This window comes from Monomorium pharaonis, chromosome 4 (assembly GCF_013373865.1).
Source record: "Monomorium pharaonis isolate MP-MQ-018 chromosome 4, ASM1337386v2, whole genome shotgun sequence".
NCBI classification, from domain to species: Eukaryota; Metazoa; Arthropoda; class Insecta; order Hymenoptera; family Formicidae; genus Monomorium; species Monomorium pharaonis.
Window position 1 is genome coordinate 16007904 of NC_050470.1, and position 18430 is coordinate 16026333.

Sequence of the window (18430 nt, forward strand, 5' to 3'; positions counted from 1 at the left end):
ATTCCCGGAAGCTCTCAAAGAGTTGCAGAGGTCGAGGAACTTTCTTCGAATAATAAAAAAATGTATACTACACTTTGCTGCTAGTGCAGCTACAGCTAGATAAGCCCCGAGTGGGCTTCTCTTATAGGCCTTTTGATGTAAATTTTCATGAGAAGGAGAAGCGCTGCGCCATCGCCTAGCATTTTGCGAACTACTATTATCCGATTAAATTATTACGCTAGTTAACCGACTGTTTGGGTCGGATCTGATATACCTTATCGGATATTATTTTATCGGACACACCACTTACTTTTTATCCGTTCAAATGTAATGTCCTACTAAATTGTCGGTTATAACCGTGCTCACGAGCGACGGCCAACTTCGCCTCCGTCCCTGGTCGCGGCCCTGAGTGTCGGGGCGACTATCTTCGAAAGATTTCCCGACGCAATACTTAGTTGGGGGCCAGGTACGTTAAGCGTACCACTCTGTGTGCACCAAATCGCTAATGAACGTTACGGTAACAGAATCGCGGGAAAGACGGGCGCACGCTAGGCGACCGGGGCGTTAGCGGCTCCGATATCCAGCTGCTCAGCCCTCAAATGGCAGAGGGGGAGGTTCGGCGCGGGCGGATGGAATCGGGAAGGCGAGAGAATTATTGAAGCGACATAAATGTAACAATAAAATTAACAAATAAATTTAACAGTAAGTAGTACAGAATTAGAAGGCTCTATGGGGCGGCAATGGTGACCTGCGCGCGTTACAAGCTGACGATCGCTTCACATTACATGTCGCGAATACGGGATAATCAATGAACGGATGATTTGACGTACGCGGGAATTCTCCGACAGGTCTACGCTTTTTATCCGGCGCCGTTGGTGGACGCTAAACTCCCGATGGAATAACAGTGTCGCCAAGGGCGATCGGGACGAACAGTATCTCCGAGTTCACGCGACACGCGGCGGGTTTGTGCTCCTCCGCACGTTACAAGATCCCACAAGTAATATGCGCGATAATTATTCTGAGCTCGCCAACAAATATGAAATCAAACGAAAGCACAATTAACAACAATTCGCGATATCGATGCGATAGATTAAACCAAATTCTTTGAACAATAAATCACAAATGCGCGACAATTCACAGCGCGATTAATAGCTCGCGACACAATTATAGGACGAAATCACAGTTGACTCGGCTGTAGATCGGGACGCACACGCAGTGTAATCAGAACACGAAACGAACAGCACGGAACTCACGCGGGCGGGCGCGATCGGGCGAAGCAGCGATACGTTAATTCGCGACTCTAATCTAAGGACCACAAGATCGTAATAAATCCGTAACTCTTTCGTGAGTCGCCCAATCGCGAAATCGGTGGCTTTACAATTCACGACGCTCGTCTCACCAAGCCGGCTCCTTCGTCTCGGCCTCGTCCGGATCGGGAGGTTTCCGGCTCCTGCGTCCTCTTACATGGTATCTTAGCTCGGGATCTGGATTGCACGCACAAGACAATACAACGTCCACAGCTCGAGTGCGGGATCCTGGATCCTGCGGGGGCCGCTCGGCGACGCGCTCCACCTTGCCCCCGATACTCCGGGCCCTTATTGGTCGATTTTCCAAAAATCGATTTTCGCGCAGCGCGCGGCGTGCACGACGTCGCCGGCTGATCGATCCAGGCGCGGTGGTCGATACTGTTGGGCCCCGTGCGCGGGAATTTCCGGCGCTTTCCTCTGGCAGGTTCCTATCTCCTGGCCAGGCGCCTTCTCCGCCACCGGGACGTTACTTCCTTCTCGACGAGGGCGTTCACTGATGTCCCATTGTCGTGATCTCCGCCGGAACTAGCGCGGGATCGGATTCGTGGGCGCCCCGTCGGAACCTCGGCCTCGCGCGCCTTCGCTGGATCCTGAAAGCGTGATTTGGCGGAAGTATCGGAATTCTCGTACGACACGAATTGTAGGCAAGATAAGGGCGGTATTACCTGCAGACCCCCGCTTAGAAAGGGTCTTCTTTTACTCCCTCGATGTCTATTCACTCTGCGACCTCCGGGAAGGTTCTCCGTCGAGACGAGACGTCCGAAAATTACAAAAAGATCTTCAGAGCCACCGATCTCCGCCGCAACCGCGATACAGCGCTCGCAAAAATCTTAACAATTAATCGAACGGACAGCACGTAGGACGTCACACACACACACAAAAATACGAGATAACACGCTTTTGCATCCGCTCCTGAGCGGGAAGACGCAGGGCCCGCGTGATGTTAATGCGTAAGGGCCCTCAGGCCTTGTGACAGACAGCAGCCTGCGGCTGTCACGTCACACGGTATATCCTATAAAATTTTAATGGATAGACTTATGGCATTGCATTTTCTGTTTGCATTTTATCGGAAATTGCATTTCAGCGGATAAAAATATTAATCGTTTCGTATCCGTTGAATTTTCCGATTACAAAATGATTGGAAAAGGACTAAAACGGTTATTTCCAATCAAAACCATTAGACATTTTCCTCAGTATGAAGTAAATAACTTTATTTGTAAATTGCGTCTAAAAATATTTTAATTTTACCTGAAGTTTTCAACAAAAATATCTGAAAGATTCTGGAATTTTCGGGGAATTTTTTAACAAAATTTGAGTATACACCCCGGACATAATCAGATGTGATCTAACAAGGGAACGGACAGAACTGTCCCTCACCGATTTTAATGAGCTTCGGATATGTTGTAGAACATAAGAAAATATTAGACCCATATTTTTTTTTATCTGCGTATCTCGACATTTAGGGGTTGAAACCACCCCTCGAAAATAACGCATTTTTTTGTTTTTTACGAATATCTTTGAAAATATAAGGTTTATAAAAAAATGTTCTATACGAAAGTTTTATGGCATTTTATACTCTTTACAACAGTATATTTATATTTTTTAAAAATATCAAATTTTTTAATTTATCCCACCCTCCATCCCTTTTTTTCAACATTTTAAAAATTTGGTAAAGACAAAAATTAAAGAGCATTAAAAGCCGAATCCACCCATATATAATAACATATGGGTTCCATCATTCTCAATTATTAGCAAAACGAAACAGTAATCTCGCACTATAGGTGCCGCGCTAGAAGTAGTGTTGCGTTATTTCTTTAGTCGCGTCACACTCAATAACTGCCTCTTCTGCGTATATTTTTATATTAAAACATAAAAATGGATTAATCTTAATTATATAATACGCAACGTATTACACGATATAAAGCATAAATGCATATATATAACAAAAGTAGCATATATATACGTATGTGCCTACGTACATTTTCATTGTTACAAATGCGAATATAAATTAATATGAAGCAAAATATTTTTTAACATTTAAAACTGCAAATACAATATAACAAAATATATAATATCAAGAGAAAAATATAAAACATAAACTGCAATAACTATTTGCATAATTATATTATTTACACTATATGCACGTAGCACGCTCTGATAATAAAGATAATATAAGTATATAAGTATATAATTTAATTTAATTTGAAGTTTGAAAATACATTTATACGGATGTATATATACATTTTGCATGCGACACAGACAAATAACTTTAATATCAGTGTTGATAAAGGGACCGGTTGTTTTCGCGCAAGCGCATCACGTGAGACTTCAATAAAATATCCATTAGTAATAGGAAGGAGATCTTTGATTGTACATCTTTCATTCATGCTTTATATCGTGTAATACGTTGCGTATTATATAATTAAGATTAATCCATTTTTATGTTTTAATATAAAAATATACGCAAAAGAGGCAGTTATTGAGTGTGACGCGACTAAAGAAATAACGCAACACTACTTCTAGCGCGGCACCTATAGTGCGAGATTACTGTTTCGTTTTGCTAATAATTGAGAATGATGGAACCCATATGTTATTATATATGGGTGGATTCGGCTTTTAATGCTCTTTAATTTTTGTCGTTACAAAATTTTTTAAATGTTGAAAAAAAGGGGTGGGGGGTGGGATAAATTAAAAAATTTGAAATTTTTAAAAAATATAAATATACTATTGTAAAGAGTATAAAATACCATAAAACTTTTGTATAAAACATTTTTTCATAAACCTTATATTTTCAAAGATATTCGCAAAAAACGAAAAAATGCGTTTTTTTCGAGGGGTGGTTTTAACCCCTAAACGTCGAGATACGCAGATAAAAAAAAATATGGGTCTAATATTTTCTTATGTTCTACAACATATCCAAAGCTCATTAAAATCGGTGAGGGACAGTTCTGTCCGTTCCCTTGTAAGATGCAAGAGTCTAAACTTTTTCTTCAGCTTTTTAACCCTTTAAGGGGATGCTGGACTGCCTCTCAAACTTGATTGGGGACGGTAATGTAGAGTCATTCGTGCACATCATTAATGAGATTTCGTATATATTTCTTTTATAGATTTGGAAATTCTTTTTCAGAATTAAAGTATACATATTAATATCAATCTGTGAATTGGATTTTATATCAAGAACCAAAATGGACACTTTCTATGCAATTTTTATTGCCATAATTTTTTATGTTAAAGCAGAAAAAAATTGGTTACGTTTTCGAGGTTGCTTTTTCAGGTGCAGTCGTTAGAGTTTTGAAAATTCCATTTGTTCAAAATTACATCTCGATTTTTAACGAAAAATTCTTACGAATTGTTTTTCATAAATCTTTAATTCACTATCATTTATTGTTTTTGAAAATTACCAAAACATATATATATCGCGTCCTATATGTCTAAGCTTTCGAAAAGCATGCATCATTTTTTAAAATCAAGATAGTGGAAACAAAATGACGGCAAATAAATGGACATATCTCGAATTTCTCTATTTTGGCTGAATTTTAATGCAGTTATAAGTGAAAAATATAAAAACGTTGCAGATTTTGTAAATCAAAATTATTTCTAAAAAATGACTGCTCCAAAAACTCCAAAAGTAGAAGAACAAAAACACAAATAAATCTTATTCACGTTCACCTCCTCGTGGTGAATTTCGGACAACGGCTATGATTGTAGACGGCTAAGAAACGTAAAAAAATACATGTATTCGTGAGTACATAACTGCAAACGCACACGTATCTGTACGTACACGCGAGCATTTATATAACATACTTGTATAAGTATATACACGTGCATTTGAAAAAAGTAACTACTTTTTAATTGGCTTCATCGGTATTAGTCAAGTTTTCTAGCAATATAGCAATTAAGCAAATATTGGTTTTTTAACATGATACGACTTTTAATTTTAGCCATTTTTTTCCTGAAAAAAAAAAAGATTTTGATTCAAGAAATCTGCTAAGTTCTATGTCTTTCATTTATAACTGCATTAAAATTTAATAAAAATAGAGAAATTCGAGACATGTCCACTTATTTGCCTCCATTTTGTTTCCACCATCTTGATTTAAAAAATTGCAGCATGCCTTTCGAAAGCTTAGACATATAGAATGCAATATATCTACGTTTCGGTGATTTTCAAAAACTATATACGATAGTAAATTATAAATTTATAAAGAACAATTCGTGAAAATTTCGATTTTTCGTTGAAAATCGAGCTGTAACTTTTAAACAAATGGAATTTTCGAAATTCTGACAACTACATCTGAAAGAGTAACCCTGAAAATATAATGGATGACCTTTATACAATTTTTTGCCCGCTGTAACATAAAAAAATTATGGCGATGAAAAATGCATAGAAAAAGTGTCTATTCGGTCCTGAAAGGGTTGACTGGACTGTACGACAAGGAAAGTTGTACCCTTTTGACCATCTATTTTTCTTTCGCGTTTTGACTGTCAGCGTTATTTCCAATTTTTAGTATACGTATATTTCAATAATCCCTTGTAAACCTCGCAAAATTTATATAAAATTTATACAAAATTAACTTACAAAGGAACAATCGGAAGTGTCGAAAGGACACCGCACGATTGAACACGCACATTGCACGATTGGACATGGTACGATTAGATACGGCACGATTGGACACCGCACGATTCGAACGTTTGGATATCGTATAATTTAATTACACTAGTAAAACATACATACCGCATGATAGGACACCGCATTATTGGACACAACCTTATTAAACACCGCACGATTGAACACACACACATGGGGGGGGGGGGAGTGGAAAGGAGAGCTTTTGGCCCCTTCCTCACGCACCCACTCCGTTTAAGTCGCTAACCCATGTACATTGCAAACAAAGTAAAGTTCACATGTGTTTGCAGATTTGCAATACAATTTACATGGGTTGGCGACTTGGATGGGGTCGGTGCGGGAAGGGGGTTGAAGGCCCCTCTTGGACACTCCCGTGCGTGTGTGCGCGTGCGCGTGCGCACGCGCGCGCGAAGTATTCTCTGCACTATATGGGTTTGCGACTTTCCATGCAAAACGAGATGCTCGTAAAAATACGTACATAGATATTTGAAATTTACAAATGTCTATGTATATACAAATTTTTTTTCTGACAGAGTAACGCTTTTTTTGTCAGATATTTTTAAGGTTAGATCATCTGTCATATGATGTATTAATGTTTTTTACTAGAAGAGTGTGCGATGTCCAATAATGCGGAGTTCAATCGTGCGGTGTCCAATAATGCGGCGTCTAGAGTCTGTAAATATAAAACCGGAATTTGCACATAGATGGCGCCAGCTGTCAATGTAGTTACTGTCAAACCGCGTTATTGGCGCCATTTTCTTATTTTGACATCTGATAAAGATTTTAAACTCAACAATACAGGTTTCATACAACAGCATAGTTTTTAATAGCGTTAAACATGTCGAATTTTGTGCCTGGAAACGATTTGCGGACAGCATTGATTTTCTGTTACCATTTGAAGAAAACTGCTGCAGAATCGCATCGAATGCTTGTCGACGTTTACGATGAGCATGCTCTTGGTAAATCACAGTGCTTTGAGTGGTTTAAAAAATTCAAAAGTGGCGATTTTGACATGAGAAACGAAGAACGTGGAAGACCACCAAAAAATTTGAAGACAGTGAATTGCAAGCATTGTTGGATGAAAATGATGCTCAAACGCAACAACTCGCGGATCAATTAAATGTGACACGAAAAGCCGTCTCCATACGTTTGCAAGCCATTGGAAAGATCCAGAAGATGGGAAAATGGGTTCCACATGTATTGAATGAAAGACAGCAGGAAAACCGAAAAATCACTTGCGAAATGTTGCTCGCCACGTACAAAAGGAAGTCATTTCTCCATCGAATTATGACTGGCGATAAAAAGTGGATATATTTTGAGATTCCTAAGCGTAAAAGATCATGGGTAACTCCAGGCAAACCGTCGACATCGACTGCAAGGCCAAATTGCTATGGACGGAAGACAATGCTCTTTGTTTGATGGGATCAGAAGGGTTTGATCTATTATAAGCTGCTAAAACCTGGCGAAACCATTAATACTGAACGCTACCGACAACAAATAATCGATTTTGCGATCGATTTACGATCAAGCTTTGCGTGAAAAACGACCAGAATATCAAAAAACACAACACGAAGTGATTTTGCTTCATGATAATGCACCATCACACACAGCAAAACCGGTCAAGGAAACGATTGAGGCGTTTGGTTGGGAAATACTTTCGCATGTGACTTACTCACCAGACTTGGCTCCATCCGATTATTACTTATTTGCATCAATGGGACACGCACTTGCTGAGCAGCGCTTTACATCTTACAAAAATGTACGAAAATGGCTCAATGACTGGTTTGCCTAAAAAAAGGAACAGTTTTTTTTTGGCGTGACATCCACAAATTGTCAGAGAGATAGGAAAAATGTATAGCTAGCGATAAGAAATACTTCAAATACAATATTTTTTATCATTTTTATACAATAAACGTGTATCCATACAAAAATTCCGGTTTCATATTAACATATCTGGTAATCGTGCGGTGTCCAATCGTATGATGTCCAATAATGCGGTGTCAAATAATGCGGTGTCCAATCGTGCGGTATGTACGTTTTACTAACGTAATTCAATCATACAGTATCCAAACGTTCGATGTCCAATCGTGCAGTGTCCAATCGTGCGGTGTTCAATTGTGTAATGTGCGTGTTCAATTGTGCGTGTCCAGTCAAGCCGTGTCCAATCGTAACCAAAAGAAGGTCACTCTATACGAATTATACAATTTAAACAGAGCGGTCAGACAAACGACCAAAAATGTATCTTAATGTTGTATAATTTATAAACTTTCTAATTTATGCAAACTGCATTCCGTTATTTTCTTATTCTCATAAATTTGTTAATCTTTTTTCAAATATGTTTGTCATTGATAAAGAATTGGCGTGAAAACAATTTTTTTTTGTTAATAATTTTACGTTGTTAAATTAAATTTATTTATAACACAATTTTTAATTTTTATTAATAAGTAGGTATTAAGAAATTAAAATAAGATTTAATAATATTTGAAATTTTCTGTGCTACAAAAAAACAATTTTGATTGACTTACAAGACGTACATGACGTCACATTGCAATAGTTATAAGCCGTTTTACACTGCATTTCATTTAAAGCACGCAACACTCGTGAGCATCGTTTGTCCTTATTTTACATTTGCTAAACAACAAAGATGAAATGATATCATAATCGTTGCAACCTTCAAATGAAACGCAGACTTAATATTTTATTGCAGCCTTTTTTCAGCCTTTCTTATAGCGTTTTTCACTGGCTGCACTAGTGCGCACTCAGTGCGCACCAGCCGCGGACAATGTGTTTCACTGGACGTTTCGGTGCGCACGAAGACGGTGCGCGCTGTTTCACTGGGAAGTCTAGTGCCGAGTTTTTGCACTATAGTGCGAGAATTCGGCACGAGCTCCGAGAGACGGTGTCAGTTCAGTGCAATATGGCTTCGCGGGATAATGACGATGTTTCAAATTCACGAGATGCACGATTAGCATTTGGACTATTACAGTTGCTTTCTTCGTCATCATCCAGTAGTGATGAAGATGACTTATTATTAAAAGAAGATCCGCGAAAAATTCCAAAGATCGAAAATTTTGTTCAAGTAGTGCATAACCTTGCGGATAAGGATGTAAGTACACATACATACATATATATTATATATTGTTTCTGCAAATTATTGCATTACGTAAAACAATAATACGTATTGTATAAAAATATCAATATATATATATACAAATATATTATATTTTATATTTATCAATTTATATATATACACTATATGTACAAATATATTATATTATTTTATATTTATCTATTTCATAAGCTCTTTTCCGAAATAAAAATCAATTCCTAATATAAACTATATAAGTATGGCTGGACGTTGTTATAATTATTTAAAGGTTTTTTTTTTTTATAATTATAAATATTATTCGCATATATTACAACAAACAGTGTTCCTTTGTAAACAAATAATATCCATTATAATCCATTATATATATATATTTAATATAATACATAATTAATAATTATATATTTTTAATATGATACATAATTAATAATTTCAAGGAATATATAATATTTTAATTAATAATTTTACAATAAAGATTTTAAGATACATACATTTTTATTGATTTTCTTCTCGCTTGCCTATTATTTTAATCAGACCTTGGATTGAGAACATTATAATATTGTTTACAAATCGAAAGAATACTAAAGAAGACCCAAACAGAGAGTCGAAACGTTTCTTGTAATGTATGCTAATAGTAAATAAATATTTATAATTTCAAAAAAAGGAGATCTTTAAATAATAACGACACCAACTGGCCAGACTTACATGTTCTATATTAAAAATTATATTATATTATTGTTACAGTTCAAAAGTCATTTTCGCGTTGCAAGAACAACAGCTTATAAAATAATAGAAATTTATGAACATTCCGGATTTTATCCACTTGATCGGAGTCACGGAGGTAATGAACCTACCACCGCAGAATTGGATATTTTATCATTTTTGTGGTAAGTTGATATTTATTTGTATTAAACTACTACTCATAATTTCTGTGTTAATAGTAATTGAACACTCCATAGGTTTGCTGGGAATAAAGTCTGCCTTAGAGATGTGTCACAAAGATTTGGAGTATGTCATGCAACAACTTTCAGGCAGAACGACCGAGTGCTTAATTTTTTAATTGACATGGCTCCAAAGATCATAAAATTTGGAGATAACGAAGTTTCTGCAAATGAGTTCTTACAAGTATGTTGATCTGAAGATTATTAATATTGTAATATGTATATATAATTTCCTCTCTCTCTCTCTCTCTCTCTATATATATATATATATATTAGGGGCCACCCTAATATATATATATATTAGGGTGGCCCCAAATAATCAATTTTTTTTTCATTTACCTTCTAAAAATTAGTACCTATAAAAAAAATCCTGTTGTAATCTGAGGTTAATTGATAAGTATTAATGCAAAAAAATAATATAACAATTACTTGATTAAAGTATATATAATTTTCAGATTGCTGGTATTTCTAATGTAATTGGCTGCATCGATGGCACGTCAATAAAAGTACGAACACCAGCGCATAAAATTAAATCAACCTACGTGAATAGGCATGATATTCCTGCAATTACATTACAAGGTATATGTGATGCTCGAAAAAGATTTATAGATGTCTTCACTGGGATTCCAGCAAAGATCCATGATTCACGAGTTCTGAAGTTATCGGACATCAATACTGATTTACCACGTATCTGTGATGGAAAGTTTCATATATTGGGAGATGCAGCATATCCCATAAGAGAATGGCTACTGGTTCCTTATAAAGATTATGGAAATCTGTCTAATAAGCAGCGAAATTTTAATAAACAATTTTGTGCAACTCGAGTGTTGATCGAAAATGCATTTGGACTCTTGAAAAATCGTTTTCGACAACTTACTGAATTAGATCTTCATAGTGTTGACAAAATATCTAAGTTCATAATTTCTTGTTGCGTCTTGCATAACTTATGCATTGACAACAACGATGATTTTATTTTTAATAATGATATTGAGTTAGACAATCAAGAACCTAATGATGAAGGTACAGGGGAACAAGAAACTCTACTCCGGAGATTAGGAGAAATTAAAAGAGATCATTTATTAAATGTAATTTTCCCATGAAATAAAGCCTGATACAACAATAATTAAATTACATTTTGCATATGTATTTATTGTTTGTATGTAAACCATAATAATAAACATTCTTGTTTGTGAACTTCAGGTTTATTTATTTCAGGTAATAAAAAAACTTTTGCTAAGAGTAATATTACATCAGTCTAGTAACATTGGTAGTAATACTATATCTATAAAAGAAAAAAGTACATTCGTGACAATTATTAGAATTACTATTTAACTTAAAATTATAATAGTCGATAATTGATATTGCAATGTCTATTACAAATAAAAATTAACTAAAATTAACGTAAAATAATTAACGTAAAATTATTAATAAAAAAACATCTTACATTAACACTTTCATTATTAATATATAAGCTGCTTTTCTTTTAATGAACACAGTCGATACAAGGATTGTTTTATCTTTGTTATTTATTAACTACCAAAACTTAAAAAGAAAGCAGCCATAGTTAACAGTTCTAATATCACACTTATTACCTATTACTATATTTGGTTTTTTTTCGCTTTGGCTAGTTTTTATTATTTTATTACTCTGTATTTGGTTTGGCGAACAACTCACGTATCAGGTTTAATTTTTCTTGGTGTCGCTTTTCCTTTGCGGCTTCCTTTTTTTCAAAGAATTCCATTCTTATATCTTCATTGCTCCGTTTTGACTTTTTTGCTTTCGGTGAGCCATCGATGGCATGCTTGGAGATATTAGTGTTGCAGATTTTTTCAGGATTTTCAGGTACATTTAACTTAGGATACTTCACACTTCTAGCACTTCGCAATACCTCAGGCTCAATGCTGTCATCTGCACGTGCAATTTTGTGCAATTCCTTTTCAAATGGTATCTCTTCTCTGGAACTACCTGATCTACTGTTATTCTCTACTGCTTTTTTCTTTCTTTTTAACACCGTTTTGTACCGATTTTCAATTTGTAGAGGAGTTTTGAAGATATTTAACATTTTCATCATATCTACAGATATTTGTGTCCACATCACTTTTTTAGTTTTAAATTTCTTCATTGGACCAATGTCCAGTAAGTACGTTTCATATTTGTCGAGGATGAATGAAGTGGCCGAATCGGTCCAGTGATCTGAATAGAAATATTCACAAGGTATAATAGTAGATAAATTCAAATGTTTAATGTCATATGGAAAAGATTTTTAGCAAGTTTATATTTGTAGAGAAAGAGAAAGAGATTGAGAGAGAGAGAGAGAGAGAGAGAGAGAATGTGTGTGTGTTTCTTTTTTTGTTTTACAGTCTTTTGGGCAATATTTAAATAATAAATTAATATCGCAAAATTTAAAAATTTTTAATTGGCTAACCGGTTAAAAGAACTTCGTGGTATTTTAAAATTAAATTGGAATACTCAAGGGAATTTCGTTGTAATCATTGTATATATCTTATAAACATACAGCATATTTTACAATAATGTAACAACCCTACAAATGTACTGCATTTTTAATGTATTTTCTATCTTTCATCAAAATTTTGATAAAAACTTTAAAATTAAATTTTAAATTCAACACATCCCAATAAGCAGACAATCTTTTTTAAATGTTTTTTTAAACAAAATTTTATTTAAAAAGCATTAAAAAAACAGTTAAAAATATTGTCTGCTTATTAAGATATTTTGTTTCATATGCTGTTACAGTATTGACAATATTTTGTGATAGAAGTACTAAAAATTCTGCATTCAATTATATTTACCGGTACTCTTTTCACTGCAGTCCTGTGATTTAGAGTAATTTGTTACATCATTTTCTTTATTGCACTCTGCCAGCTGCTCAGCATTAGTCCATGTCAAATTGTGGACATTAACATGATATATCAATTCTTCTCTGCAATACAATATGCAAGTATAATTACATAATCTTACTAATTTAGCTCTTAGAGAACATTTTTATCGCTTCATTCCTTTTTCCCAATTACATGGTTTCAACAGTATATATATTCTACTTTCTACTTACTCTTCTCCATTCATTCGATATATTTCCTTGATTTCCTGATCATTGCCACTTAAAACAAATAATCCATTTCGAATGAGCAGCTTTACATATTGTATGCTATAGGCATCATCATCTAAAAGTGATAGAAATCTATTAATTTTTTTATATACATTTTGAAACACAAAAAGAAATGTTTGACAAGCTAGAATGCAAGTATTAATTGTAAAAAAAGATAAGAACTATAAGTCATTCCGTTCGAGACGCTCAAAGATCTTTTGTATACACTAGTACAATTAATGCCATATACAAAATGGAATAAATAAAATTCTTGTTATGTATCTTCAAACTATGCAACAAAACTTTAAAGTCCATTTTACAATTGCATAAACATAATTGTAAAGTGGTTGTTAAGATGCAGTTGTAAGTCTGCTGTTACGGTTTTAAAGTATATTGTAGGAAATGGACTATCACTTTACAATCACGTTTATGCAATTGTAGAATGGCTTAAGACGTTCTTTACTATGCTTGTTTTCCTGAAATAAAATTTTCATCAATATTCTTTTCGAATGTTCTTTCGAATATGTGCACTGGAATAACCTCAAAATCCAAGATGTATGTATGTACTTACTCTTTAATTTATTAAACAAATCTATTTCAAGCGGCTGAAGAGTAATATTTATTATATCATTGTTGACTTTAAAAGAAATAGTCAAATCGGTCAAACTTTCCATGGTTATACAGTAGCACAATACGCCCAAATACACCACAAAACTGCACTGAGATGGCACTGAGAATAACAGACGTGTTTAGTTGGGAATGCAAAAAACTCGCACTTTCAGTGCACTCCGACAGTGTCGCCTGAACTCGACGAGTTTCTAGTGCGCACTTAGTTCTTGCCAGTGAAAAACGCTATTAATGTATGTTTCAGATTATATCAGATTTTTACAAGAATATATGTGTTTGACATTTTTATAAGTATTATAATTAAAGCATAAAAAATGTTTTTATAATAATAATACATTGAAATAATCTTGACAACAAAACTAACTCTATTTTCCTGATACATTAATACGATAGACACTCTTAAACCACTTTTTTCTCACATTTTCACCTTTAATCACATAAAAGAACAACTTATGTGATGCTTTGTACTTTTACATAAAGGTACAAAATACGTTTTATGTGTTTTTGCTCATTTTTAAGATAAATAAATGTTTTATAACATAAAAATAATTCGAGTATTGCAGTGTGACGTCATAGAGCATTTGAAAGAACTCGGTCATTTCCGAATTGTATTCGACAATTTCAAGCAATGCAATATTTTATTAATTTTATTATTTATTTTCTCGTTTATATTATGTTAAAAGTTATTAAAAAATTACAATTAAAAGTATATATAAATTATAAAACGCCTACATATTGTAAACAAATGCTATCTACATTTTTTAACTTATGTCAATTGTAATAACGCTTTGTCTAGTAATTACAATAAACATTCATGTTAATTATTTTTATTAAATCTTATTAGTTTTTAATTTTAAATGATCTTCCGTTCTCCCTTGAACAATGATTGTACTTGGTTAAGTCTTGAGTTATAGCAATTTAGTTCGGTGACCCAAAATTTGAATCTACGGACGCACAACTCATTTTGAAACAGCAGACACGGACTTGATTAAAAAAAGAAATTAACACTTTATTTTAGGCTTCGAATATTTACAATATTTACAAGAATTTTATGCGTGAAAATTTACGCTATGTATTTTATGCATCTATGTCGATCAGCTTATTTGAGGTATTCGGTTCATATAATATTATTCAGTCGAAGTCGCACGTTGACTTGATCGTCGTGGTCGCGGCCTTGTAGCAGGTTGCGCGATAAGAGAGGCTAATGCCACGAGATGAGCGCCATGTTTGCGCAGTGCCATGCAATGTAACGCGCAGCTTGACGCGTTTTTGAGAATTTCACGCTCGCATGAGAAAACTGTGTTATTTTACGCTACAGCTTTTTTGTAATATAACCATTTCTGCATTATAAACTCTTTTCATAAAGCAATCTAATTTATGCGGGAGACACGAGTAGAGGATAAATTGTAATTCTCTTTCTTTCTTTCATGTTGTAGGAATGATATTTTCTTGGAACCGTACTTACATCAGCAGGGGACTGTTCAAGTAGTCAGCTTGCCGAATACTGTGCTGGCGGATCCGCTGCAACATCATCAACTTACGCAGCTACATCATGTACAGGTGAGTTGTTAAAAGCAGAAAAGATACAAATGAAAAAAGTACCGTAGGATATGTCCAACTTGTAATATTATCTTTTTACCTTTAAAAAGATTTATTTTGTCGTGTTGATTTTTAGAAGATTTTATAGAATTTTTTTAGGGAAATGAGTAATACGGGAAATATTAAAAAAAATTCTTTTATTCTTTGAGAATATCCTTAATTTTATTTTCCTTTTAATAAAAAAGTATGAGTAATTTATTAACAATACGTATTTATTTGACCTCGACACGGTTTATCGATGGAATAACCATGATTCCGAATCTCCGTGAATGAACTAGAATTAAAAATTAAGTATAATGTGTAAGGCACTAATGATAAAATATCACATGTTAATGAAAGGGAGGTTAATGAGCCACTACAAGATCTTAGCGTAAGAATTATATTGCATCGATGCATGCTTCAATAAAATCAAGGTCAGACCGCGACGAGCAAGGAGCCGACACGCAGACGACGGCCAAACGCCTTAGGCCTAGACGCAGAGAGACAGCTATAATGTCTACACACGTGCCAGGAGGGGACGCAGGAAGTTCGATTAACGAAAACGATAGAGTCTATTATGTACAATGCTACTCCACCCCCGCGAGTGCCGAAGGCTTGATCGGAACGGACCAGTGCATAGTCCGATAGGCTAATTAGATCTGATTCGATATGGTCTCGTAGCCAAGTTTCTCCAATGGCTAGCACATCGAGCTTGTTTAACAAGATCAGGTCTTTGATCGCGAGAAGTGAGGCACTAGCGAGCGCGCATTAATATGTGAGGCGCGTAACAATCGGCCGGACAACCGCAGAGGCGAGGCAGCAGACGACGGACAGCGCGACCGTCACGCAGCAGTCGAAGGCGCAGGAGCAGTCGGAGGAGGGCGCCAGCAGATGAGGCGAGCCAGCAGTCGAAGACACTCTAATTGCGGATAGGAAGGACTCCTCCGAAGTGAAGCGATGCGCTGGATAACCCTCAGCCATCCGAAAGTAAGTGATGCCTCGCCTCATCCAGACATACCTCATCTCATGCAACCCAGCAAGCCGACGCGCCCCCGAGAGAAGCCGACGCTCAGCCGCGGTAGCACGCTCGTAGAAGACAATTCTGGAGAGCGGCCACGATCCAACAACGTCGATGGTCGAGAAGCCTCGACGACGTCGAACCACGACGTCAAAAGTTGCGTCGAGCAGCAGTTGACAGACTCATAACAATGGGACGTGACGAGTTCTCGCGATAAGGAATCCTGCGAGCGTTGATAATCTCCGAGGGAGAAAGCGATACGTGGAGAGCGGAAGCCATAGCTAAGACAGTGGCCGAACACTCCTCCAATGGAAGCTGTGGAACTCCAAAAATTATTAGCTTCATGTTACGCTTCTCGCTCAACATCCGCTCAAACTGAGTCGAAAGGTCGGCCGACATAACAGCAGAAACCCGCGACTCACAAGACACCTCCAGACTGTCACAGCGCTCCCTAAGCGCAACAAGACGCACCTCCAAAGATCCAAAGTCAGCAGAAAGCCCCTCGATGCGAGTCTCAACCTCAGAAACACGATGTAGTGCCGCTTCAATATTAGACAGTCTTGAGCTGAGAGCATCCAACTCCCCAATCGCTCCAGGAGGCCAAGGCGTGAATCGAAATCAGCGAGCCGGACAGAGAGGGAAGCGAGGGTGGACGTCGGAGGGGCCGCGCCCGATCCCGTCCTCGGGGGACATGTCGCGGGCCCGCTAGGCGCAGGAGTCCTCGGAGACGCTGAGGCCGGATGAGCCAAAAAACGGGAATGAGAGGCCACTAGTAGCAGCCCCAGAGACGGATGCAACGGCAGGGAGTACAGCCCCCGAACGCACGCAGTGGGTGCACTTGCCCGAGCGCGAGAGAAAACGCTTACATTTGGAGCATTTAGGTTGACTCATCGTAAATGCAGAGTGTAATGATCTCCGCGTAAAAATTAGCAAGCGAAAAGAAGAAAAAAGAAATGGAAAGAAAGAGAGAAAAGAGAGAGGGTGAAAGATTGATTGATCGATAACAGTATATTTAGCCGTAGAGTATAACCCTATGTGGCTCCCAAGTATAACATGGTAAATAACATATTTATAATAGTATGTAGTACAATTGAAAAGAATACAGAAAATCAGTAAGATCACAAAGCGTAGCAAAGTGATATAAAACGGAAGATCACTGCAAGTGAAAATAACTACAAAGCAACATAAGGATAATGCAAAAGTAAAAATAAAAAAAAATGAAATAAAATAAAAATAAAATAAGATAAAATAAGCGTGCAAATCAAGCACAGTAAGTAACAAAGTAGCTAAGTAAGCAAGGGAATGCTCGTTGGTGCAGTGAGGCCTTCGACTTCCACCCGATAAGCCCAAGCGACACTGTCTCGTTCAAGAAGAAAGGAGTGGAGACTAGTCTTAAAAGCGGGTAATGAGAGTAAGAAGAAATCAGAGGAGTAAGGACAGTGGTCAGCAGGATCAAAAAGCAGATCAAAGAGAGAGAGAGAGAGAGGGACAATGACGTGAATATGTAAACTCAGAAAATATGTACAAAATAATCGGCAGATAATAAACGCAGAAAGTAAGCGCGCAAGAGCGGTTAATACAAATAAAAATAAATAGCTGACTAATAGCGCATGATTATAAACAAGGTTACAAGTATTACCCGAAAACAAAGAAAGATGACGCGAAGCGGAGGAAGGCGCAAAAGAAATATAACGCTTACTTAATTTAAAATATAATGGAAGCCATAAATGAAAGATATAATAAATATATAATAATAAGATATCATAAAATAAAAGTGCGGAGAAAGAGAGAGAGAGAGAGAGAGAGAAGAGAGAGAGAAAGAAGAGCGCAAGTAGAGAGAAGTCGAACGCTATGCACGGCAAGACGCAATCGAAATAGCGAGAATAGGCATACGAGAAATAAGAAAGATAATATGCATGTAACGCGCGTAACGCAGTACCTTAATTGACGACCATCCCGCTCGCAGCCACAATGCTGGGTGAATAAAGCAAGACGAGTATTCGACAAAAGATATAATATTAGAATGGAAACTGACACAAATAGATCAGACAAATAACGCGCGGCACAGCAGGAGCGACGAGCGGCGATGTTTACAGGACAGCCTCCGACAGACTCACACAATTACACAGCCACACAAAAAAGTG

At 36.4% G+C, this 18430-nt stretch overlaps 3 protein-coding genes across 9 annotated transcripts in view; 2 read left to right on the forward strand and 1 right to left on the reverse strand.

Moving 5' to 3' along the window:
* LOC105836048 (protein sprint) overlaps positions 1–18430 on the forward strand; it is a 330029-nt gene that overhangs the window by 72479 nt on the left and 239120 nt on the right. For all 7 annotated transcript variants that reach the window (XM_036285717.1, XM_036285715.1, XM_028193034.2 and 4 more), the window contains one exon: positions 15127–15250. In XM_036285717.1, coding sequence (XP_036141610.1) covers positions 15127–15250 — 124 coding nt within the window. The remainder of the gene's footprint in view (positions 1–15126; positions 15251–18430) is intronic.
* LOC105839024 (putative nuclease HARBI1) lies at positions 8471–11151 on the forward strand. Its single transcript, XM_036285718.1, has 4 exons — positions 8471–9016; positions 9761–9903; positions 9976–10141; positions 10413–11151. The coding sequence occupies exons 1-4, from the start codon at positions 8693–8695 to the stop codon at positions 11055–11057; spliced, it is 1278 nt and encodes a 425-aa protein (XP_036141611.1). The 5' UTR covers positions 8471–8692; the 3' UTR covers positions 11058–11151.
* On the reverse strand, positions 11141–13839 carry LOC105839029. The gene is made up of 4 exons (XM_036285719.1): positions 13635–13839; positions 13028–13139; positions 12768–12898; positions 11141–12150 (listed from the first exon to the last, which is right to left on the reverse strand). Exons 1-4 carry the CDS (start codon positions 13735–13737, stop codon positions 11600–11602), a joined length of 897 nt encoding a protein of 298 aa, XP_036141612.1. The 5' UTR covers positions 13738–13839; the 3' UTR covers positions 11141–11599.

Coding starts and splice junctions, on each gene's coding strand:
- LOC105839024 (XM_036285718.1), top strand. CDS start 8,693: ATGTGTTTCACTGGACGTTTCGGTGCGCACGAAGACGGTGCGCGCTGT. Junction 9,904..9,975: donor GATATTTTATCATTTTTGTG/GTAAGTTGATAT, acceptor AACACTCCATAG/GTTTGCTGGGAATAAAGTCT. Junction 10,142..10,412: donor CTGCAAATGAGTTCTTACAA/GTATGTTGATCT, acceptor TATAATTTTCAG/ATTGCTGGTATTTCTAATGT.
- LOC105839029 (XM_036285719.1), bottom strand. CDS start 13,737: ATGGAAAGTTTGACCGATTTGACTATTTCTTTTAAAGTCAACAATGAT. Junction 13,140..13,634: donor TTTGTTTAATAAATTAAAGA/GTAAGTACATAC, acceptor TATCACTTTTAG/ATGATGATGCCTATAGCATA. Junction 12,899..13,027: donor TATCGAATGAATGGAGAAGA/GTAAGTAGAAAG, acceptor ATTGTATTGCAG/AGAAGAATTGATATATCATG.